The following is a 27,351-nucleotide window of genomic DNA, read 5'->3' on the forward strand; positions in this document are numbered from 1 at the left end:
TTCCCTAATAGTTTCCGATCAGGGCTGTAAGGAACCTAAGGAGTAATAAATGGAATTTATTATTTCCACAAACTTTCTAGTAGGTATGATTAGGTAAACAAACAGATTTGTACAACTCTAATAATTCATCGAAATGAAATGTGCCTAATGAAGGTGACTTTATCATGACTTTAATTATATTGATCAAAGAATAATTACTGTATGAAAATAATATGAAACATTTTACTAATATTTTACACTTTGAATTTCAATGAAAGATAAATTATGTTTCTAGTAAATGAAGATGAATATGCAAATTGCTACAATATGCCTCTCATGGCAATTATGATAAAAAATGATATCCAGAAATGATGTTTTTGTTCCATGGCACATAGTTTGGGTGGGGAATATAATGGTTACATTGTATGCGTGTTTCAGTGTATATAGTCATTTTAGGAACATTTATACAAGTATTGCAGATTTTCACAAAATCTGATCAACATATTTAATGACCATATATGGTCTTGTAACCTCATTAAAAATGCATCATATGTGGAGCACTATTGCAGACATTCAACCAGTGTTTGTAATAAAGATGCCTGGGGATCTGCCATCTCTGATAGCTTTCTTGTTTATAAAATGGCAAGACCGGAATTACTTACTTATAAAGATATAATCAGTGGTCAGTGCACACAAAAATAAAGTGGTTATTACTTCTATAAAGCTTTTTAATCAAACTACTGATCTTTTAATCTAATTGCCTGAGTCCAGAGTTTAGAGTAATTTGATTTCTTCACAGGGATTATCAGGTTAATGTTAATAGTGGCATACATACATTTCTGTTTAAAATTAGAATAAAAAAATATATTTCTAAAAATATGGTTATACATAATTAGTTATTGTTTTCATTTTGTATTTTATTTATTGAATGTTGTTTTGCTACAATTGTATTGCTGTCAACTGGTAGGAATTGTATTTCTATGGATGCAATAAATTATTATTACTACTATTATTTCTGTTTGTAATTCCAGTCACCTGACATTTTAATATTTTATCTTGATCAGATTACTTTTGTACAACACAGCACATTAGTTGTTGTGACAACCATTGTATACCTTGCCAAAACGTGTGATAGAATCACACTTCTCAATTTCTTGATTTCTAACTTAATTGGTGTGTCATATATCACAGCATGGATTAGAATACATCACATTGTAAGTGTTAGCATAGGTAGGACCATACAGCAAGGGTAATATATTAGTTTCTTTAGTCATTTATACAGTATGCACTGCAACCATGAGTAACCCAGCTGCCAGGAGCAGTGTGGTAATCACAGTAGTCAAAACACATTCAATACTAATTTGTTATGCTTGACATACATGTTGTATAGCACTATTGTTGACCACAGTCACAGATCATTTAAACTTTGAATTTATGTTTAACCATGTTTTATTACCAACTTTTTGGCCATCAAATTCATGGCTATGATGTTTAGATCATTTGATGCCTGACTACATTGCTAGGAATAAGAACCAGATTATAACATAAGTTTTATAATTTACATTTTCTTACATTTGTCATAGTTGCTCCAGCTATCACAAGGACGCATATATTTAAATATATATTTATATGAGGTTATTATGAGGATTCCTCAGAGTATGCACAAAGACAGTACAGGGAGAGTATCGACTGACATAGAGCAAAGGTTGATGCGACTGCATACTGTCTGAGTGCATACTTTGCGGTATCCTTATTATTATACACGTAAATCTAAAAAGTTTAGAACAGATTTGTGGGGTCTGATCAAACCCCTATACACATATATATTTATACCTTGTATACCAACCTCTATTGAGCATAATTTAAGTTGTGGTGAGGGAATTATATTCTATACAATCTTAACTGAAACCTACAACTTTTTACACACAAAATGTGTCAAACAATGAAAATTGGTTGTTTTCCCAAATTTCTATGCAAATATATATTTTCACAAGTAAATACAAATATATGTTGTACTGAGTAAGAAAGCTGACTCAGGAAACTTTTGCAACCTCATTGCCATTTAATTGGTGCATATGAATGACCTACATGCAGTCACTAAAAACTATAGAATGTCATTGACAATAACATATTCAATAATATACACTGTAACTCTGAATGTGTAAAATCTTAAACTTTTCACCACCAGATTTTTCTTTTAGTCACAAATTCACAAAATAGTTCTGTTTATAGTCTGTACTTTTTTTCAGAACATTGGGCATGTAACCAAAATTTTTGTGTAAAACCTAAAAATTAAAAATATTGAAAAATATGAGAACAGAAGGTGGTGAAAAGGTTAAGTTGAAAATACAAAAACAAAAAATACCGGTAATAAACTGTCACTTGATTAAAGGGTAAGCATGCAATTTGTATTAGAAGCCATATCATAAATAGTGATTACATCATCCTTTAAATGGACTAAATTGTTGGTACCTGTATTCTTTCCAACTACCGGGTACATCACAAAATTGAAGGCTATTTAGCAGCTTATTTATGAATCATTTTTTTGAGAATTTTTAACATTTACATGTAATACACACATGCAACTTTCAAAATGGCGGATTTGATGACTGACTCAAATCAGAGGTACATTACTTGGGGTTTGCAACTACAGTGAATGATACCAAGATCCTGTTACAATCTCGCTCTCCCATAAGCGTTCCAACTGAGAAAAATGCAAATACGCATACCCGAGGTAACTCGGATACTGGGATGTCCATGTGGCTCAAAATAGCTGCTCACAATATGACAGGTTACGATAACTATATTTTCTGTACATTTTCCAAATGGCGCACCATCTGGTGCACCAAGTGTTGGAGAAGTTACGACTCAAGCCTACCTGTATTCTGAAGTTGGTTGCGCCCAATTGGCCAGTGAAGATCTGGTTCCCGTTGTTGCTGGAACTTCTAGTCGAGTCGCCAGTGGAGCTGCTGATCTTCAGGATCTGTTGTCCCAGCCGGACGGGATGCTACCAATGAGCCCCGTGTTATGCCATCTTCACCGGTAGGAGGTTATCGATAAACTCGTGCAAGCGCAAGGCTTTTCTGCGGGGTTTTCCAAGTTCCTCGCTTTGGCACAGTCGGAAATCAACATCGACAATTCTTGGATATCGGTCAGTTTTATTCCCAGTTTTAGCAGAATCTGCTGAACTGAAACTGGCTTTGAGCTCTATTATGAGTCAACTGTTTAAGTCTTTCCGCTCGAAGAGGCCTAACAAATCCTCCTGACTGGGACTTGTCGTTAGTTCTGTCGGCGTTACGACCCCCCCCCCCCCTAGAGACTATGGACATGAAGTATGTCACTATAAAAACAGTTTTTCTTTTGGCTCTGGCGTCAGGTAGGCAGCGCTCAGAGATAGGGGCACTGTCCTTTAGTGACTCGCAAGTTATTCTGAAGACTCAGCTGGGCTTTCTTGCCAAGAATCGAATCCCATGGTGCGACCCTGAGCCGATTGTCATCCCACACCTCGCTAACATTGTGGGCAAGGAGGATCGTCAGGAACGGATTCTATGCCCGGTTCGAGCTCTGAGCTGGTACTGCGATCACACCAAGGTGTCTAGGGGAAGTGAGAAGCGTATGTTTGTCTGTTATGGGCGATACAAACAGAGCCACCCTGCTTCGAATATCACCATTTCACGGTGGATTGTTTAAACGGTCGTGGAAGCGTATATTGGTTAACTGATTCTTCATCGGTTCGTTTGGAATGCCACCAGGTGAAGGCCTGGGGCCTCACTCGAGCAGGTGCTTCGAGCAGGGTTCTGGAGATCTCAGAATGTCTTCATTAATTATTACCTGAGAGACCTTCAAGCACTGCAGAAGGACCTCTACAGGTTGGGTCCAGTGGTGACGGGTCAGACTGTATTCGCTGACCCAGCCCACACCATCAAGGGGCCCTATGCGTGAAAGCGTTAGCTGATAGTGCCTTCAGCCGAATCAGCCTCCTTTGCTTGATGCTACCGATTTTTGTTCATTTTATTACAAACCGCCTATGTCATGTCTGAAGGTTGTAGCATCAGTCTCGCTATCTACGAGATGAGACTTGAATGGATCTTGGCATGTTGTCACCATACAGTACTACGTGCGCAAACCCCAAGTAATGTACCTCTGCTAAAATATATCACGTGACAGTGAAATCAAATCTACTTTTGAATAAACACATTTTTCCAACCTTAAATTGTATTTTTGGAAAATTTAATTTTGGAGCAAATAAACATAAGGTTTGAATGACATTTTTGAAAAAATATGGAAAAATATTGATGATTTATGATAATTTATTTTATTCAAATTGTTAAAAGAAAAACATTTTTATTACAGAATGAATGTGATATTCTGACATAGTAAACATACATACCTGAAGCTGGTCTTTTATTCCCACAAAATAAGAGTAAAAACACCACTGTGACGACTGATTCAATATGTATTGGTAAATAATTTATGTTAAGTTGATCTTAGAATCGGAAACAGTCAGTCTGGCCCCAGGCATTCATTCATTTCCCATTAGTTATTTTGTGAGCTTATTAAATATATGATAATAGGCATTGTGGCTGTAATGTTAAATTAATATCTATCAGTTGGGCACTTCGTTTAGCCTGATTTATTAGAGGTAGTAATTTCATCTAATGAAACACTTTTTCTTGTCTTCTTATTAATTACATTCATACACTGGTTTCTTTTAATCTCAGAAGCTCTTTATTGAATATTAAAAACATTTAATAAAAATAACATATCAATCCTTATCAAGGATAACTGATACATATACTGAGTAGGGTTTCTTGTAATTTGTATCAGTGCAATTCTATGTAAACCTTAAATTATTTGTCTGTGTTTTTATGAGTCTCTATATAAATATACACAAAAGCAGTGTGTATTGTAAAGGTACATGCAGTTGGATTCAATCGCTTTATTTTGATCACATCAACAGTTTTACTGCAAAACCAATCACAAAATTTCTGAAAATTTTTTTCTTATTACGCAACAATAACATCAAAGGATATAGAATGTTGAGAGAAATGCATCATTCAAAACTACAATTAGAAATTAATCATAACATCACAAAATTCTTCCATTCTCCGGCTTTAAACAGTTCAGGTACTTAAATACTTAAATTTGTAAAAACATTGCTTCTTAGCTATTTTTTTCATATGTAATAGGACAGTCTTCAGGAAGTTGTTTTCTACTCTTTTTGAAATAAACTCATTCTATTATGAAATGATTCTCAAAAGTATTGGATTGGCATTTTTGTAGTCCTTTCTCAAATTCACTTTCAGGTTTACTTCTAGCTAATTTTGTTTCAAGCTGTGATTACTTATTTTTTTTTTACTTTAAACTTTAGAATGGCTGTATAATCTTTATCTCCCTTGGTTTAATGTTACCTTTGTTACATCATTCTATTATTCTTATGTTGTCATGTATTTGTTGTTATTTTTATACAGCTAAGGTCATTCAGGATTTTCAAATCAATCTGAGTTTATTTTATTACTGTGTATTTATATTATATTATTAGCCTCTTTTAGTGCACATTTTATTGTTTTGTTGTTTATTTAAATATTGATATGTTAATATGCTGTGTTGATTTGCATATATATATTATTAAATAATTCTGTCCTGTCCTGTTAAACCTGAAAACACACTTAACCACCCTGGAGATACTAAAAACATCAAAAAACACATTGATAGAGGACTGGTCAATGCTCAAGACTACTGTGAACATGCCACTTTGCATGGAAAACACTTGAACCACATAACATTTGACAACATATGAATACTGTAGTTAACACATGCAGGTTTTCCCAATAGTAGGTGATGTGTTGTTAAACACATAACACACCTAATGTTGTTGTTGTTCACTAGGTGATATGAATGCTGTAGCTAAACACACCTTCTCATTGGCTAGTTTTGTCTTCCACAAAATGGCTTCCTATCGTCATGGAAATGGTGCTCCTGCTGTAAAGTTGTATAATGACACTGAATTTGATGACAACACAACTCAAGGTCCAATTGTTAATTTTAATATCCTAAAGCCGAATGGTAGCTATGTTGGGTTTGCAGAGGTCAGTATACTATGGGAGGATTTGTAGAGTTCAGTATACTATGGGAGGATTTGTAGAGTTCAGTATACTATGGGAGGATTTGTAGAGTTCAGTATACTATGGGAGGATTTGTAGAAGTCAGTATACTATGGGAGGATTTGTAGAAGTCATTATACTATGGGGGATTTGCAGAGGTCAGTATACTATGGGAGGATTTGTAGAGTTCAGTATACTATGGGAGGATTTGTAGAGTTCAGTATACTATGGGAGGATTTGTAGAAGTCAGTATACTATGGGAGGATTTGTAGAGGTCAGTATACTATGGGAGGATTTGTAGAGTTCAGTATACTATGGGAGGATTTGTAGAAGTCAGTATACTATGGGAGGATTTGTAGAAGTCAGTATACTATGGGAGGATTTGTAGAAGTCAGTATACTATGGGAGGATTTGTAGAAGTCAGTATACTATGGGAGGATTTGTAGAAGTCAGTATACTATGGGAGGATTTGTAGAAGTCATTATACTATGGGGGATTTGCAGAGGTCAGTATACTATGGGGATTTTCAGAGGTCACTATACTATGGGGATTTATAGAGGTTAGTATACTATGGGAATTTGCAGAGGTTAGTATATGCTATGGGAATTTGCATAGGTCAGTATACTATGGGGTTTTGCAGAGGTTAGTATACTATGGGAATTTGCAGAGGTTAGTATATGCTATGGGAATTTGCATAGGTTAGTATACTATGGGGATTTGCAGAAGTTAGTATACTATGGGAATTTGCAGAGGTTAGTATACTATGGGAATTTGCAGAGGTTAGTACACTATGGGGGATTTATAGAGGTTAGTATACTATTTGGATTTACAGAGGTCACTATACTATGGGGATTTGCAGAGGTCACTATACTATGGGAGGATTTGTAGAAGTCAGTATACTATGGGGGATTTGCAGAGGTCAGTTTACTATGGGGATTTTCAGAGGTCACTATACTCTGGGGATTTATAGAGCTCAGTATACTATGGGGGATTTCCAAAGGTTAGTATACTATGGGAATTTTCAAAGGTTAGTATACTATGGGAATTTGCAGAGGTTAGTATATACTATGGGAATTTGCAGAGGTTAGTATATGCTATGAGAATTTGCATAGGTTAGTATACTATGGGGATTTGCAGAGGTTAGTATACTATGGGAATTTGCAGAGGTTAGTATACTATGGGAATTTGCAGAGGTTAGTATACTATGGGGATTTGCAGAGGTTAGTATACTATAGGAAATTGCAGAGGTTAGTATACTATGGGGGATTTTCAGAGGTTAGTATACTATGGGAATTTGCAGAGGTATACTATGGGGATTTGCAGAGGTTAGTATACTATGGGAATTTTCAAAGGTTAGTATACTATGGGAATTTGCAGAGGTTAGTATATACTATGGGAATTTGCAGAGGTTAGTATATGCTATGAGAATTTGCATAGGTTAGTATACTATGGGGATTTGCAGAGGTTAGTATACTATGGGAATTTGCAGAGGTTAGTATACTATGGGAATTTGCAGAGGTTAGTATACTATGGGGATTTGCAGAGGTTAGTATACTATGGGAAATTGCAGAGGTTAGTATACTATGGGAATTTGCAGAGGTTAGTATACTATGGGAATTTGCAGAGGTTAGTATACTATAGGAAATTGCAGAGGTTAGTATACTATGGGGGATTTTCAGAGGTTAGTATACTATGGGAATTTGCAGAGGTTAGTATACTATGGGAATTTGCAGAGGTTAGTATACTATAGGAAATTGCAGAGGTTAGTATACTATGGGGATTTGCAGAGGTTAGTATACTATGGGGATTTGCAGAGGTTAGTATACTATGGGAATTTGCAGAGGTTAGTATACTATAGGAAATTGCAGAGGTTAGTATACTATGGGAATTTGCAGAGGTATACTATGGGGATTTATAGAGGTCAGTATACTATGGTGGATTTTCAGAGGTTAGTATACTAAGGTTGATTTGTAGATGTCAGTACACTAAGGTTGATTTGTAAAGGTCATTATACTATGGGGGATTTGTAAAAGTCATTACACTATGAAAGGGAACTGTTGAGTTCAGTATATTCAGATTGATTTGTAGAGATCAGTACTATGTACTATGAAGAGTTTTGCAGATGTCAGTATAATATGAGGGTTTTGCAAATTTGTCTGTGTTCTATGATTTCAAGGTAAGATAGATACCATGGTTGAGTATACAACTTAAGTGTATGCATTGTGACATAAATGTTATATCTATGCATGCAAATTCTTAGCTGTAGCATCACAGATTACCATGGATGAATTTTGGTGATCATAGATATTACTTGAAAAAGGTCCTAGGTAACCATAGAAATCCAATTGCAGTAACCATGGAAAAACTTAACAAATATGTGATATATTTAGATATGTGTTAACAATTCAGATATGCAATATATATTTATAAATATGTGATATATATTCAGACTTACAAAATATTCAAGAAGACAAATATTACATATAGTATTTCCTAATCTTTTTAATCTAAGTCATTTTGACAATGACTTTAAAATAGCCTGCATTAGAACCATCATGATGGATCATATCATTAATTCAAACACAACTCTCACTATCCTTGGGGCGGACATCCAGGCATTTTCACCGCCTGGCAACCATCACAGTGAAAACAAAGGTCGAAAACTCTCAAAAATGTGCTTTAGGATAGTAGTTGAAACTCTCCTGACCATTGTAACAAGATTAACCCTACATATGCAACATATATAAATTTTGTTGCTCAGGATTACTTCAAACTTGAGTTTGTGCTGTTTACTTGACTTTAGCATGGGCTTGTCAATCGGCGTTCCACAGCAGCTTGTGCAGAGGCCCTAGAAATACATGGTAGAGTGGTGGGCATCATAGCAATGTAGGACGTTCTGTGACGTAGCTCCGTCCCCAAGGATACTGAAGAAGTCATACTCATTTCCTACTGTAGAGGGCAGTATACAAATTTGTTTCTGAATTTACTGAACAGCAGCATCATAATAGTTATTTTCAAACTCATCAGTTGCATTTTTTCTTTGTACATCAGGTTGATAAATTAGCAAGTTTACATCAAATCCATGTCAGAACAGGTTGTTTCTGTAACGCTGGTGCTTGTGGACGGTTCCTGGATCTTTCCACACAACAATTGAAAGAGAATTTCGAGGTGAGATGGTTTTAAAAACCACATTCCAATACTTTTTTTTTAAAAGTGCTCTTGCACTTGTAATTTACAAAATGTATGAAAACCAATTTTTCTAGCATCACTCATCAGGTATATTCCGATTGCAACCACTATGACCTGGGCTATACAATAAAATACAATGTAATGACCCTGATAGACCACCATATACCACCCATGGATACTCTACTACACTATGACCTGGGCTATACAATAAAATACAATGTAATGACTCTGATAGACCACCATATACCACTATGACCTGGGCTATACAATAAAATACAATGTAATGACCCTGATAGACCACCATATACCACTATGACCTGGGCTATACAATAAAATACAATGTAATGACCCTGATAGACCATCATATACCACCCATGGATACTCTACTACACTATGACCTGGGCTATACAATAAAATACAATGTTATGACCCTGATAGACCACCATATACCACCCATGGATACTCTACTACACTATGACCTGGGCTAAACAATAAAATACAATGTAATGACCCTGATAGACCATCATATACCACCCATGGATACTCTACTACACTATGACCTGGGCTATACAATAAAATACAATGTTATGACCCTGATAGACCACCATATACCACCCATGGATACTCTACTACACTATGACCTGGGCTATACAATAAAATACAATGTAATGACCCTGATAGACCACCATATACCACTATGACCTGGGCTATACAATAAAATACAATGTAATGACCTGATAGACCATCATATACCACCCATGGATACTCTATTACACTATGACCTGGGCTATACAATAAAATACAATGTAATGACCCTGATAGACCACCATATACCACCCATGGATACTCTACTACACTATGACCTGGGCTATACAATAAAATACAATGTAATGACCCTGATAGACCACCATATACCACCCATGGATACTCTACTACACTATGACCTGGGCTATACAATAAAATACAATGTAATGACCCTGATAGACCACCATATACCACTATGACCTGGGCTATACAATAAAATACAATGTAATGACCCTGATAGACCACCATATACCACCCATGGATACTCTACTACACTATGACCTGGGCTATACAATAAAATACAATGCAATGACCCTGATAGACCACCATATACCACTATGACCTGGGCTATACAATAAAATACAATGTAATGACCCTGATAGACCACCATATACCACTATGACCTGGGCTATACAATAAAATACAATGTAATGACCCTGATAGACCACCATAGACCACCATATACCACCCATGGATACTCTACTACACTATGACCTGGGCTATACAATAAAATACAATGCAATGACCCTGATAGACCACCATATACCACTATGACCTGGGCTATACAATAAAATACAATGTAATGACCCTGATAGACCACCATAGACCACCATATACCACCCATGGATACTCTACTACACTATGACCTGGGCTATACAATAAAATACAATGTAATGACCCTGATAGACCATCATATACCACCCATGGATACTCTACTACATTATGACCTGGGCTATACAATAAAATACAATGTAATGACCCTGATAGACCACCATATACCACCCATGGATACTCTACTACACTATGACCTAGGCTATACAATAAAATACAATGTAATGACCCTGATAGACCACCATATACCACTATGACCTGGGCTATACAATTAAATACAATGTAATGACCCTGATAGACCATCATATACCACTATGACCTGGGCTATACAATTAAATACAATGTAATGACCCTGATAGACCATCATATACCACCCATGGATACTCTACTACACTATGACCTGGGCTATACAATAAAATACAATGTAATGACCCTGATAGACCACCATATACCACCCATGGATACTCTACTACACTATGACCTGGGCTATACAATAAAATACAATGTAATGACCCTGATAGACCATCATATACCACCCATGGATACTCTACTACACTATGACCTGGGCTATACAATAAAATACAATGTAATGACCCTGATAGACCACCATATACCACTATGACCTGGGCTATACAATAAAATACAATGTAATGACCCTGATAGACCATCATATACCACTCATGGATACTCTACTACACGATGACCTGGGCTATACAATAAAATACAATGTAATGACCCTGATAGACCATCATATACCACCCATGGATACTCTACTACACGATGACCTGGGCTATACAATAAAATACAATGTAATGACCCTGATAGACCACCATATACCACTATGACCTGGGCTATACAATAAAATACAATGTAATGACCCTGATAGACCATCATATACCACCCATGGATACTCTACTACACGATGACCTGGGCTATACAATAAAATACAATGTAATGACCCTGATAGACCACCATATACCACTATGACCTGGGCTATACAATAAAATACAATGTTATGACCCTGATAGACCACCATATACCACCCATGGATACTCTACTACACTATGACCTGGGCTATACAATAAAATACAATGTAATGACCCTGATAGACCACCATATACCACCCATGGATACTCTACTACAGTAATTCCTATTCTGCCATCATGACCATTACCATAATGCCCACAGTCATCAGGATCATTTCCATTACCATCACCTAGTGCTTTTCCTGTAAGGAATATCCCTCAAATTAGACCATTATTGCTATTCATCTAGAATTCTCAATAATTAATAGTATTAATGAGATGTTCTTTAATCAATGCATTATACCTTGCTTTCATGAAGTATTTGTAAAACAATAATCAGGGAAGATCCTCACACTGCACAAGGAAACCACTTCAATTAACACCCATTACCCATGAGTCTTTGTGTGTTATATTCAGTCATAGGCCAATTTAGTGCCATACATCGTGAACTCATGGTGATTGGTCTAGTGGTTTTCAACATTTATAAATACTTTTATGTTCTTACTTGATGTTCATTAAGTTCTTTTTTTCGTCTGTAGGCTGGTCATGTCTGTGGTGATAACTTTGACCTCGTAGATGGTTTGCCGACAGGTTCTGTTCGAATTTCCTTTGGTTATATGTCCACTTATCAGGACATAAAAACATTTCTTGATTTCATTGTCGAATGTTTTGTTGTTGAAGCATGCCAAAATGTACCACACCAGAGTCATTATGAAAGTACCATATCTCACCACTCATCTCAAATTATTAAGCAGACTTTAGTAACTATGGCAACCATAAATAAAAAAGAAGAGTTGTCCAGAAGAGAATTTGATCATCCAGTGCCAGGCAGAAATGAAAAGTTGATGAGTTCAGCAAATGATGTCATTGAAGGAACCCAGGTTATAGATAACAAGCAGTGTAAAAGAAAACTACGAGGGATATTTTTATATCCTGTCAAATCCTGTGGTGCAATGGAGGTAAATATTCTGCTCTCACATATCACACTTTTTTTTATATTTTTTCCATGATGAACACAAATGAAAGAAAACATGTCCCAGGACCTGAAACAAATAGGTTTATTATAAATGTTTGTACTATACCTCTGTCAATGTGTGTTTATCTGCTTTTTCTCCAAAAATTTTTTTTAAGTTCTTATGGGAGTAGTATCTTTTTACATTTACATCTTGGGATACATATGCAGACTCATTTGATTCATGATTCGATTCAAGATGACAAATGGCGGCTATTTTTGTGCTAAAAATGCATTAAAATTGATTTTCAGAACCAGATCTTGGTCATGTAGGAATAAATTTCATTGGCAACTTTTGTACCAAACTAGTCCTGATTCATGGTGTTGATGAGCTCATTCGTCCCACCATCATTATCTAATTTCAGAAAAAACTATTTCATACTGGCCCAATACAGTCAGAATTCCAAGTTTTTTTAGTCATACAGTGTTGGAAATCCAACCTCATCAACCGGTATGTGGTGAGATAAACTAGGCCATATTTAATTTAGTAGCCATAACTGCCTGGATTTCCAGAATTTTTTTTTTCCATACTCGTCTGAATTTCCAAATTCTGTTTCTCCATATACAGTTGGAATTCTGGGGTATTTTCCCCATCATACAGTGCTGGAAATCCGACCTCAACAATAGGGGGGGGTGCAGATATAAACTGGAATGGCCCAATGCCTTGAAAGCATGTCACACATATGACCATGTATTTATTTCATGATCCAATTCAAGATGGCTGAATGACAGTTTGAGTTGTAAAAATCGCTATTCAAGAACTGAAAATATACATTGTTGTTTACGATAGGATTCAAAACTGGATGCCATTTTATTTTAATGGACCTTGTTCTGGGGCCATAAACTCTGACATGCCTTGACTCACTGCAATCAAATTTTACACATACAGTAGTATAAACCATATGGTACATATTTTATTGTATCATTTACTACATGCAATGACTTATATTCTTTGTTATTTGTGTTCTACTTTTTTTAAAGGTTACTAATTGGCCAGTCAGTGCATGTGGTCTACTTTTTGATCGGACTTGGATGATAGTTAATCAAAATGGTGTATTTCTGAGTCAGAAAAGAGTGATTAGATTGTGTTTAATTAAACCAAGAGTAGATTTGGAGGAGCAGCAATTAATTTTACATGCAGATGGTAAGATTGTTAGGATTTCATTCATTTGAGCATTAAATTCTAATCATGAAGGAAATATGTGAGATAAAATGCAAAAGTGAAAAAAAAGTTCTGAATATTTATTTGAAAGTTATGTTATTTAGTATTGGAAAAGGTAATCAGCATTAGATTCAAATAGTTAGATTTCCTCTTCTATATTCTATTCACAATATTTTTTTAGCTTTTCTATTGACAAAGTCAAATATAGCTCTTCATATTATTGATTGACTATTGTTATCAACATGCATAGACAGCAACTTTTGGCCTTCCTCTTGATTTGACCATTTCGTAAAAATACCTCAAATTTTAGTCATACGGTGGGTGGAGTAGCCGAGCCACGGTTCATAACAATAAACCGGACAACGCAGGTGCCTGTGTTTACATGTCTCGCGCTATGTTACCATGTTGTTGACGCCAACAAAATTGAGTAAAACAACCATCGTTTCTTCGAGAATGCAAGAAATTATCTGAATTGTGTGCAGTCTTGACTTGTATGCAAATTTACAAGCCCAAATCTGGCCGGTAATGTGAGAGCGCAGTCTGAAAACGGGGACTTTATGTGTTGACCTCTGTGCGTCTGTGTGTCCGTCCGTCCGGACCTGTATCTTAGAAATACCTGGACCAATCACAATCAAACTTTACACATACATTATACATGATATTATACATATGCACATCAGTTTGTTACACGATCTGATTCAAGATGGCCGAATGGCGGCCATTTTTGTTCTAAAAAGCATCAAAATCAAGCATTTCTCAGCTGTTTACTGATGGATTTTGTTCAAACTTGGTATATATGTTGGACATTGTAGGACCTTGATGCACATCATTTTCTTTTTCAGATAAGATTCAAAATAGCCGACTGGTGGCCATTTTGTTTTAATAAATGTGATTCTAGTGCCATATGTCTGACTTGCTGTGACTGATTATGTTCAAATTTCAAATATTCATTATACATCATGTCATAGATATACAGATATATTGGTTTGACGATCCTATTAAAAATGGCCAAATGGTGGCCATTTTTGTCCCCGTTCACGCGCCATTTTCCGTCTCCAACATTTTCTCAGAAATTCTACAGCAGGTATCAGTGAAACTTGGCAGGTTGATGAATAAGTGTCTTCCGAGTATGCACGTAATTTTTTTTCCAGATCTGAAAATCCCAAATGGGTCTTTTTCATGATTTTCATCAAAAATTACCTCTCCCGACAACATTCACAGAACGTTTGCGCATGCTCAGAATAAATTAATTACTGTGAAATACTTTATTTTCGCTTGCAACATTTTTTTGCTATTTTCGCTGAAGGAATGTTTTAGTTAAAATAAAATCCAGCGAATATACCCTTTTTCCTATATTTTACAGTCCACTTGTCAAAAATCAATGAAAATAAATTCAATACAAAACACCCAGAAAAGGTCTTTTCAGCGAATGATAATTCCAGCTGAAATAAAATATTTTTCAGTAAATTAGATCTATGAGTAATGCTGCTGTTATTACGGCATGTGATTTCTCCATTGCGTGCAATTTATTATAGTACTGTTTATACATGTATTCTGTATGGCTCAGTGGTCTCATTCACTAGTTACAAGAAGAACTAGTAACCTTATTTGATTTCAAGAACTTCAAGAAGGCGACATAAGAGACGTGTTTGCAAAGGTAAGTTCTCCAGTTTCAGCAAAATTAAATGTATATTGGGCTACAATTGGTGTACATTCCGTGATGTACGAATGTGAATATTATGATGATTGCCAGCTTTATATTCTTGTGAAAAGCCAAAAAAGCAAACAATTGTCTCCAATCTACGAAACTAGTTCGTAAATTGTATACCCTGTCAAATTATTGTACACGAACGATCAATTCATGGGGACATAGTTTTCAAGTAAATTGTTACCCATTCTTTTGATTGTGTCGCGATTTCCGAAATATCCACAACTCAAGGGGGGAGAAGAATATCCCTGTGTTGATCAACTTATTCATTATAAAATAGTAGGTTGCCTATGATTATATTCGTATTTTTTATGTTGTGAGCATTAAACTGTTGTTGCCGATCTCGCACGATTCAACATGGCCGATGTACAGTGACAACACGTGTATGGACGGTCGGTCGAGTAGTCTGCAACGGACTAGAAATCGCCCAGCGTTTATTTCATCATTTTTTTTTTAGTTTTTGACTCCCATGTGCGAAGCACAAAATGGGAGTCTTTGCAGTTAGTGTGTCTGTATGTGTGTGTGTATGTGTGTATGTGTGTGTGTGTGTATGTGTGTCTGACTGTTCCACTGCTATCTCAAGAACCATACATCGGTTTTTGATGAAACTTGGTGCATAGATGCTCTGGGCCAATGCGCAGATTTGATTAGGTTTTGGTAAAAATCCATGCTCGTTAATTACCTAATTTGCATGATAATTAGCTAATTTTTAGCTGTTCTATGACTGTTCCACTGATATCTAAAGAACCACTCATTGGATTTTGATGAAACTTGGTACATAGATGCTCTGAACATATGCGCAGATTTGATTAATTTTTGGTAAAAATCCGTGCATATTAATTACCTAATTTGCATAATGATTAGTCAATTTTCGGTTTTTCCACTGATATCTCAAGTACTAATCATCACATTTCAATGAAACTTGGTACATAGATGTCATATGACACTGCACAGACCTGATAGTTTTTATGGTAATATCAGTACATATTAATTACCTAATTTGCATAATTAATTAATTTTCAGCATTTGATATAAGTAGTTAGCATTACATTTCAATGAAACTTGGTACTTACATACTCAAGGACTATGCAGAGATTGATTGTTTTCGATAAATATTTGTGCATATTAATCACCTAATTTGCATAATTAGTTAATTTTCAGCTTTTCCACGGGTATCTCAAGTACTAATCATCGCATTTCAATGAAACTTGGTACATAGATCCTTTAGGACTATGCAGAGACCTGATTAGTTTTAGGGTAAATAATTGTGCATATTAATTACCTAATTTGCATAATTAATTTTCAGCTTTTCTACTGATATCTAAAGTACTAATCATCACATTTCAATGAATCTAGAATTATGCAGACCCAATTAGTTTCCGGTAAATATTTGTGCATATTAATCACCTAATTTGCATAATTAACCAACTTTCACACTGATATCTCAGGTACTATACATCACATATCAATGAATGTACATGGATGCTGTAGGACAATAGACAGACCTGAATAATTGTGGGTTAAAATCTGTACATATTAATTACCTAATTTGCATAATTAACCAATTTTAAGCTTTCACACTGATATCTAAAGTACCGTAAAAACTCCAAAATTTCGACCGGTTTTAAATAATTGGTGTTAGAAATGTGACGTGTTTTTAGAGTCAAAATTAAGGTGCATTTTCGGACGGTCGAATTTTTCAGAATAGAAATCAGCAAAAAAAATGGGGATGATAGACAGTGTGCTTCATTAGTTTTTAAAAAATGCAATGTCCGTCAATTGACGTAAACTTCCTCATGTTTCACGGTAAAAGCAAAGGTCGTGGCCGAGTTGTAACTCAAAATCTAAACAAAGTCATCAATCAGTGAGTATTATGACAAGCAAAACAAAACATCAAGATGCGGAGAAGAGGTCAGCACAAAACTAATAGGTCAAAAGACAAAGCTGTCTCGCACTACCTAGGAAAACTTGCGAATGTTCGAAGTACAGGTACCCATTGGACAAAAGATACATGGAAGTTTAGCAAACGATCTCCCCGACCCAGTGCAATGTATCCGGTTAGAATCAAAGCTCACGTGTCCCTTATTTGAGGGACCAAATTCTGCCGTAAATTCGCCCTTGGATTAAAAAATAAAATGGGATTTAAGAAAATAAAATGGGACTTTTAAGGTGTATTTTGGCGTCAATTTTGGGACATTTCAATCAATCCTGCCGGCTAAAATAGAGTCTAAGTTTTACCGTAGTCATTGACGTCTGTCTATTCAAGAGTACACGTGTATGATTTTTATCGTGACTAGCGTGAGCGGGTAAGCTTCCTTTCGAGAATGAGCTGTTATCACTGTGAACAATGTTAAATTATTCTTCAGATGACCAGTTTATTTTTTAAAAACAACTAATTTTTTTATTTAAAAAAAATCATGCCGTTTTCGCATCAAAATCCAAGCCAAAATATCGTACTACAACATCAATCTCTTCCGCATTGCGTTCAATAACATTAACATATTTAAATAAGCTATGGTAATTTGAACACGTTGGCATCATCCAGCTTTCTGATTGGTTAATTAGCGATTTGACCTATTTGACCTAAGAGAACATGGCGGATATCCTACAGCATCAAACGTTTATACGAGACCGGAATCATTCGCTTACGATGAAACTAAGTTGACTTTTATTTGTATTTCATAACCATTCAACAAATTTATTTTGTGTACATTATTATAATCACTACTGAGTACAGTAATAATCAACAATTCAGAAACGCAGCATGCCGAGGTTTTTGTGTTCGTTTTTATTTGAAACTTCGTTTATTTAGAATATATTTTCGTTACCAATAAAATAAAAATCTCTCAGTCAATCAGAAACCCGGATTCATGCCTTTGAGGAAGGTCCCGTTTGAACGCTCACATCGGTTTTTTTTCGTTTGGGGGAAAACTAAAACTGGTCGCAATTTTCGAATAAGAATGAGTCGGCAATTTCTAGTGGAGTCGAAATTTTGGAGTTTTCATGGTACTAATTATTCCATTTCAATGAAACTTAGTACAAAGATGCTCTATGACAATGTACAAACCTAATTAGTTCGGGGTAAAAATCTGTTCATATTAATTCCCTAATAAGCATAATAATTCATAATTTTTTGGTTCTAATCACATTTCAATTAAACTTGGAGACATAGATTTTCTGTTACATTGCGCAGACCTCATTAGTTTTACACTCAAATCTGGTCATATTAATTTTCTGATTTGCATAATTACTTTTCAGCTAAGTAATTTCGAATTATATTTAATGTGGCTCCAATACTCTCAGCACTTGGGAGTTCTTTCTAAGCTTTCTTTGATTTTAAATATTTCAGATATTTCATTCACTCCTGACGCCTAAAAGAGTCTAATTTATATTTCACCTTAGTCATTGACACCGATTGTGAATATCCTGAATGGTAGCCCTGCGTAGTGCTGTGTGTACGGGGATGCGTTCGGTTGATAGATGTCCACACCACATCTATCAACCGAACGCATCCCCATACACACAGCACTGTACGCAGGGCTACCTGAAAGGGTAAGCTTCATTTCGACAATGAGCTGTTATTTCTGCAAACAATGTTAAATTATTCTTTGAATGCTCAGTTTATTTTTTTTTTTAAACTAATTTTTTGATTTAAAAAAAAAAATCATGCTGTTTTTTCCGTCAAAATCAAAGCATAAAGATCTTGCTAGAACATCGGTAAATCTACTACCGTGTTCTGTTCACCACGAGGTCACTGAACCGTCATTAAAGGGGAGCAGAAGTCTGGCTTTTGATACTATGTACATGAAATTTGAGATCTATGAATGAATTCTGTCGATAAAAACAACCTGTATTTGCTGCGAAATGCCCTAAATATCGGATATAATACGGGCTGTGAAGCAGATGACAAATGTCCGCTTTGCCTGGTGTCATTTCGCCTCTAGAGGGCCAGTTCAATGATGTCATCAGTGAACACTGATAATTGAACCCATTCATTCTAGTATGTCATTCTCATAGAAGTGCTACTATGAAATCCCTTGTTACCTGACAATTTAAAAGTTGAAACATTGTGAGGTGTTGTGTGTATGAATACCATATCGATTCATGTTAAGTTTCTCGAAATCCCAAATAAGAAAATCACGTTGTTGGTTTCAAAAAATCGGCAGAAGAACTAACCAGAAAGTGAAGACACAAACAGCGTTCTAGCTATAGTGAACAGTGTAGGAGTTAATACTACATAATGGGAGTCTTTGCAGTTATTGTGTCTGTATGTGTGTGTGTGGGTGTGGGTGGGTGTGGGTGGGTATGTGTGTCCGACTGTTCCACTGTTATCTCAAGAACCATATGTCGGTTTTTGATGAAACTTGGTGCATTGATGCTCTGGGCCAATGCGCAGATTTGATTAGGTTTTGGTAAAAATCCATGCTCGTTAATTACCTAATTTGCATGATAATTAGCTAATTTTTAGCTGTTCTATGACTGTTCCACTGATATCTAAAGAACCACTCATTGGATTTTGATGAAACTTGGTACATAGATGCTCTGAACTAATGCTTGGTTTTGATTAGTTTTTGGTAATAATCCGTGGATACTAATTACCTAATTTGCATAATGATGAGTCAATTTTCCATTTTCCCACTGATATCTCAAGTACTAATCATCACATTTCAATGAAACTTGGTACATAGATGTCATATGACACTGCACAGACCTGATAGTTTTTATGGTAATATCAGTAGATATAATTACCTAATTTGCATAATTAATTAATTTTCAGCTTTTGATATAAGTAGTGAGCATTACATTGCAATGAAACTTGGTACTTACACACTCAAAGACTATGCAGAGATTAATTGTTCGGATAAATATTTGTGCATATTAATCACCTAATTTGCATAATTAGTTAATTTTCAGCTTTTCCACGGGTATCTCAAATACTAATCATCGCATTTCAATGAAACTTTGTACATAGATCCTTTAGGACTATGCTGAGACCTGATTAGTTTTAGGGTAAATAATTGTGCATATTAATTACCTAATTTGCATTATTAATTTTCAGCTTTTCTACTGATATCTAAAGTACTAACCATCACATTTCGATGAATCTAGAATTATGCAGAGACCCAATTAGTTTTCGGTAAATATATGTGCATATTAATCACCTAATTTGCATAATTAACCAATTTCCAACTTTCACACTGATATCTCAGGTACTAATCATCTCATATCAATAAATGTTTTTGTATATGGATGCTGTAGGACAATAGACAGACCTTGATAATTGTGGGTTAAAATCTGTACATATTAATTACCTAATTTGCATAATTAACCAATTTTAAGCTTTCACACTGATATCTAAAGTACTAATTATTCCATTTCAATGAAACTTAGTACAAAAATGCTCTAGGACAATGTACAAACCTAATTAGTTTGGGGTAAAAATCTGTTTATATTAATTCCCTAATTAGCGTAATAATTCATAATTTGCGCAGACCTCATTAGTTTTCACTAAAATCTGTACATATTAATTTTCTGATTTGTATAATTAGTTTTCAGCTAGGTAATTTCGAATTATATTTAATGTGTTACAATACTCTCAGCACATGGGAGTTCTTTCTAAGCTTTCTTTGATTATCGTTATCGCTTTTAGAGCCGGTACAATACTATAAACACATTTGCATAATTAGAAAGCAGCGCACTAAGTAAACGATCTTAAAATATACAAGTTTGCGTAATTACAGCATCGTCAGAACTAATAACAATTTTACTAGATCGACGCGCGGAGCATGAAAGAAAAAGGTTACTAAGGTAACGCGCCAGCTCAGTGCGTGACTTGGGGTCAAACTTTGGTCAACACACACTTGATGTCAGCATCGCCGCGCAGTGAGTTACGCAATGAAGTACTTGAAGTTCAATTGCGCCCCAAAATGATGTCGTTGATCACTCAGTCTTCTGTCAACTATTTATATACACTAGTTTCCAAGCTTTTGGTGCAGCCAAATTTATATATATATATTTTGAACTTTGTGGCAATATAATCCTTTTAATTTCCCAGTCCTTTCTGTTCATTCATGGTCTTGACAATAAGTGTGAATTGATGTGTGAGCCTAACCATACAAGACCGCGGTCAGATGGCGTCATGAAATCTATGCATAAAAGGCGGGCGACCTGTGGCCGTTTGATTTCCTACTCTCTCCTAAAACTAGCGATTGGTGAGAATGGTTATAATATATTACCCGATGCTCTTTTCGAATTTGTTTTTTTCATTTCAAGGTAAAAAATGGATAGTTAGAATTGACTGTTTCACCGGGACACCTCTAGTTCTTTTATAGTTTGGCGATGAAAAATAACTAATATATATAATGAATAGTAATAGTATTTATTTAATTATTTGGGTTTTCAGCTGTCAAATTACTGAATATGATCCCCATTATTTACGGTCAATGTTTGTCCTGTCGCAGCTTGAATGACAGACGTCGACACCGACGCATCCTAAACTCATGAGAAACAAACGACGATCGACATTCTAAACAAATTATTACCGGGACACGGTCGATAGGCATTCCAAACAATCGAAATTATTATCGTAAGACCGTGACTACAAACATAATTATACGAACACATCGTGAAGAATCAACAATTAGAAAAGGAAACCCAGAAATTACGCCGATGTACTTGGTAAATCGGACGAGCATGCCGCAATTGTGTTGAAACATTTGGGGACAGTAAGTAACGTCAGAATATTGTTTAAAAGAAAATATTCCATTCCAATCAAATCTAGGTCAAAGGGTCAAATTGCGTGCATATAATTATAGTCAAAAACTAAATATATTTGAATTGTTGACAGCTATTCAACGTTTGTGCAAACCAGAATAAAAAAGGTACGTGTATACAATAGCGATATGGCTGAGATATCATGGCATTTGTTTACAATATTGTACCGGCTCTAATATTGGCACAGATGAAGTTGCGTTCGCGAATGATAAAAATATGGTCGTTTTCCGGTCGGAAAATACCGTGCGATCGGAAATTATGCGATCGATTAAAAGTGGGAAGTTGGGGAAAATGAGTACTGTAGTTCAAGTGACGTTAGCATATTTCTAATTTAGTTTTAACACAAACCGGTAAAATGTTTATTCACTCACTGTTCACTATAGCTAGAACGCTGTACGGCGTGTCTTCATTTCTGGTAAGTTCTTCTGCCGATTTCTCAAAACCAACAACAGGATTTTTCTTTTGGAATTTCGAGAAACTTAACATGAATCGTTATGGCATTCATACACACAACACCTCACAATGTTTCAACTTTTAAATTGTTAGTTAACAAGGGTTTTCATAGTAGCACTTCTATGAGATTGACGTACTAGAATGAATGTGTTCAATTATCAGTGTTCACTGATGACATCATTGAACTGGCCCTCTAGAGGCGAAATGACGCCAGGCAAAGCGGACGTTTGTCGTCTGCTTCACAGCCCGTATTATATCCGATATTTAGGGCATTTCGCAGCACATACAAGTTGTTTTTATCGACAAAATTCATTCATAGATCTCAAATTTCATGTACAGAGTGTCAAAAGCCAGATTCTGCTCATGGCGGATATCGTATCGCATTGAGCATTTACATTTACATTCGACCGAAATCATTCGTTTACGATGAAACTAAGTTGAATATTACTTCCAATTCATAAAAATTTAACGATTTAAATTTTTGTGCGTTATTATAATCATTACTGAATAATAATCAACAATTGCAATACTTCGAAAACAAGTAAGTTGTTCACTTGCGAAACACAGAATGACCAGATTGTGCTACCGTGATCATTTGCTACCGGTACTAACCACTAAGCAATGTATTCGTGTTTGTATTTATTCGAAACTTCTTTTAGAACATACGGTACTTTTCGTTATCAAAAATTTTTTTTAAAAAAGAATGCATATTACATTTATGTGATTTTTTGGGGGGGATTCAATTCCAACATTTCGCGATGCCTATGAACCAAAGGCCTTTCACTCTTCTCTGAGTGTGACACCTAAACCAGAGGTTTTATGGTGTATAAACTGGCACTAAATGAAAAGGCTGTTAAACCTTCTTAAAATTTATAAGTACATGTTATTATGTATTTCATTATGAAAACTGAAATTAAATGTGATCTTATTTTTAATTGTTTGAACAGAATTATGATTTATATCGGTAATGACGTTTTCATCCAATATTAATTGTGCAGTTGTTAAAATGCCTACACATTTATTGTAAAAAAAATTTGTATTTGTAAAAAAAAAAAAAATTAAAAATCATGCTTGATTAAAATTCAAAAGAAAAAAGATGTAGCCATGTAGCCCCTTCCTGTTACCTGTTTCCAACTTCTTCCAAAGTAAAACTGGTGAAGCCATGTAATTCCCATACAATCATCAACTGTGGGAAAACTTGTATGTTATTGAAAATCTTTATTTTGTTGTCTGTGAAATAATATATTTGAAATGGCGTAATGGTGCAAAATATTCTCAAACAATCGGTCTTCTGATGACACTACACTGCGCATTTATGCACAGTCAGTATCCTAATGCGCGATCTCAGCTTACTAAGTGATGATGGTGGTTGAAATGGAAAACTGAATACAAAAATCCAGTAACATCTCAAACGAATTTCCGTCTGCTGTGAATGCATGTTTCATTGCATTAAATAAATAACCCAATTTTATGATAGAAGCTTGCGATCTTGTGCCATACAGGGTCAAGTGATTGAGCAATAAAAAATGTGGTTTTATGTATCAGGTCATTGAATGTATCCAAAAACATGGTACCAATGATCTGAAATTTCAGGAGTACTCGCTGAAGGTTTATCAATCTTGCTTATTGTCTTGTTCTTTTTCAATCCTGCATTTCAGTTACTAGAATTTATACTAAAAAAATAGTTCCTGTTTTTCTTCTAATAAAATCGGCTACTTTCAAAAACAAATATTTTTGATGGTCAAAATGCAAGAAGAATACAAAACTACTGTGATTGCATAGCGTTACCTGTAGCGCCATTGTCAATTAGTTCGCCTGATCAACACAGCGTTATACATAGGGCTGATATTGAATCACAGAGAGTAAAATCTTGTGATACTAATCTCTAGAACCACTCAGATTGGTACATATGTCTTATGAATTAACCCACATGTGTTCTTTCAAAGATATCTTTGACTATACTCATTTTAAACTATCTTTTTTTTTTACAGTGGTGCTGTGAACTGATTCAATTTCACAAAGGCAATTTTTTCTGGGTTCCTTCAACATGAAGTGTCAGGGACTTTATTGAAATGTTGTACACAAATTTCATAAAATCCTGAATATATCTAGTCAAAATTAAATGGTTTACAGTATTTTATACCCATTAATAATGATTAAAATGCAATAATATCACTGCACTAAAAAGACTTCAAACAATTATTGTTACTTCTCCAACCTTTACTTGCTCTGAAAACATAGCTTTTACGATTGTTTAAATTAACAGATGTTGTTCTATGTACAATGAATACATTTTAAATAATAAACCTTACTGTATTAATAACAAATTGTATTTGACAACATGAAAATGATTCTGATGCCCAGTGGTGATTTTGAAACAAACCCAGGTCCTGGTAATATACTAAGACCTGAATAACAAAGAAGTCATGTACATCAAGGTTCACTCAGATTTATGAATGCAGTTTCTTGAGCAAGTATACATGTATGACAAATAGTTTTGTTGCACTTGTGTACTCTGAGATTCTGAACATGGGTCAGTGGAAGTTTTTAGTTGTCAGTACAAAACTAGATTATGGGAAATCACTTTATGATGAGTTGTAACCACAAAGAGTACATATTTATTCACCTGTTTGCAGATGTTCCTTGTACTACTTTATAATCAAATAACGGGGACTGTGACATTTCATGTCTTGTTTTATATTTTAGATCGGATTCAGAATGGCTGACTAGTGGCCATTTTGTTTTAATGAAAGGGCTTCTAGAGCTATATATATCTAGGACATGCTTTGACTGACTATGTTCAAATTGTATATATTTATTATACATGTATTTAAAATGGCTGATTTTGTTTTAATTAATGCTGTTCCAGAGCAATATCTCTAAATACTCGTTTGACAATCAGATACAAATGAAAATCATTTGAATAATAAACAATCATCATAATCATATTCCTGACATGTTTATATTCCAGCTATATAAACAAAACTATATATCTTAAATTTGATAACTAACGGGGATTGTACCATGCATGACTTGTTTTTCAATAATTTTTCATGGGAATCACAACAGACTGCAAGCAAGTCTACGAAGCTGGTTGCTTTGATATTTTCTAGAAACCTTGGGTGGGATTTGGTCATACTCTGGATCCTATTTCTTTCAGACTATGCATCACAAATAGCAGTGCTATATATCAGCTGAGAGGCTGCTTGTTTGACCATATTTACTACCAAATTAGATGAGTATGCATTTATAAAACAGGCTTCCTCACTTCCTTGGATTCACATTTCCACCAAATAACTTCCCTCTCTTCAGTTTCCTAGGCAACCAAATATGTTAATAAGATGTGTTCCTTTATAGATCATTTATGGTGTCATCTTCTAATTTCACCGGCACGTACTGGGTTCGGGTTACAAGTATAGCTTTACATGGAATTACATCTGTAAGCTTCTGAGTTTGACTTTTAATAAAAAGACTCATCACATAGTCACTACAAACCCTAAGGGTTTTGGGGATTAGGGGGACACAAATTCCTAAGGCACTAACTATACCTAACAACAAGACTATTTAACAAAGCTCAGTTTCTGAAAAGTGCATTCAATATCCCAGTTAGCAGACTATTGTGCACTATCATTTTTAATTTCTCTGCAAATAGCATCACTATAGAGTTAGATCTAATGCCTGGGATATTTGTGGTAATCATCCTTAATTGAAAAGTATCAGGAATCCTCATACACTCTGTGATGTAAAGATAACCCAAAACTTACATATGAATTTATAAGTCAGGGAAAATATAAATGATGTTAGATGGCATTATCTGCAATGCTGCAGACTTTATTACGCTACTAAAAACCTTCAGTGGGTTTTTGTATGGTAAGTAGCATAAATACAAAGAAATACAAATACAAAAAAATCAAAATAGATAAAATTAAAAGTGAAAATAAAAGAAAAATGTCAGTAAAATAAAAGAAGAAAATAAATTAATTACTTTCTGTGGTTTTAAAAATTGTACAATATCTCAAATTGTTTTTAACCTGAAAAAAAATCACACAAAATTAAACAGGGCAGTCAATATAGATCTATAAACAAAGAGCTTAAAATTATAGTAAAAATTAATAAGTTAATTAAATTAATCATTTAATAATTAAATAATCAAATTGAAAAACTACAGACAAGGATAACATTTAAAAAAAAACATAAGCAAGTTGTGGATAAATGTAGATGGTGGATTCTTTGCAGGTTTTGATGATATCATGGTGCCTCTGTATGCACACTGTCATCAAAATACCAAGGACTTGTCTGCATGTCGGAGTAAAGTCTGTGGGGACAGGTCAGTATAAAGCATAACTGTGCTGCATTATTACATGTAACCCATTATCTCATTTACACAATTATTTATTCCATTCACACCAATACATTCTCTATACACCAATACATACACAATACACATAATTACATTCCCCATACACACAATTACATACACCACACACATCATTACATACACCATACACACCATTGCATACACCATACAC

General features: G+C 35.0%; 1 protein-coding gene across 2 annotated transcripts in view; it reads left to right on the top strand.

Moving 5' to 3' along the window:
* Nucleotides 1-5,910: 5,910 nt before the first annotated feature.
* Nucleotides 5,911-27,351, top strand: part of LOC144359458 (molybdenum cofactor sulfurase-like) — a 40,322-nt gene continuing 18,881 nt past the window's right edge. For both annotated transcript variants that reach the window (XR_014928090.1, XM_085495286.1), the window contains exons 1-5: nucleotides 5,911-6,068; nucleotides 9,135-9,251; nucleotides 12,253-12,672; nucleotides 13,707-13,869; nucleotides 27,059-27,149. Coding sequence is in view for 1 of the 2 variants with exons in the window: in XM_085495286.1 (XP_085351412.1) it covers nucleotides 5,928-6,068; nucleotides 9,135-9,251; nucleotides 12,253-12,672; nucleotides 13,707-13,869; nucleotides 27,059-27,149 (932 nt within the window). In the remaining variant the exon portion in view is untranslated. The remainder of the gene's footprint in view (nucleotides 6,069-9,134; nucleotides 9,252-12,252; nucleotides 12,673-13,706; nucleotides 13,870-27,058; nucleotides 27,150-27,351) is intronic.

Source organism: Saccoglossus kowalevskii, chromosome 21 (genome assembly GCF_978046115.1).
Source record: "Saccoglossus kowalevskii chromosome 21, keSacKowa6.1, whole genome shotgun sequence".
In the NCBI taxonomy this organism is placed as follows: Eukaryota; Metazoa; Hemichordata; class Enteropneusta; family Harrimaniidae; genus Saccoglossus; species Saccoglossus kowalevskii.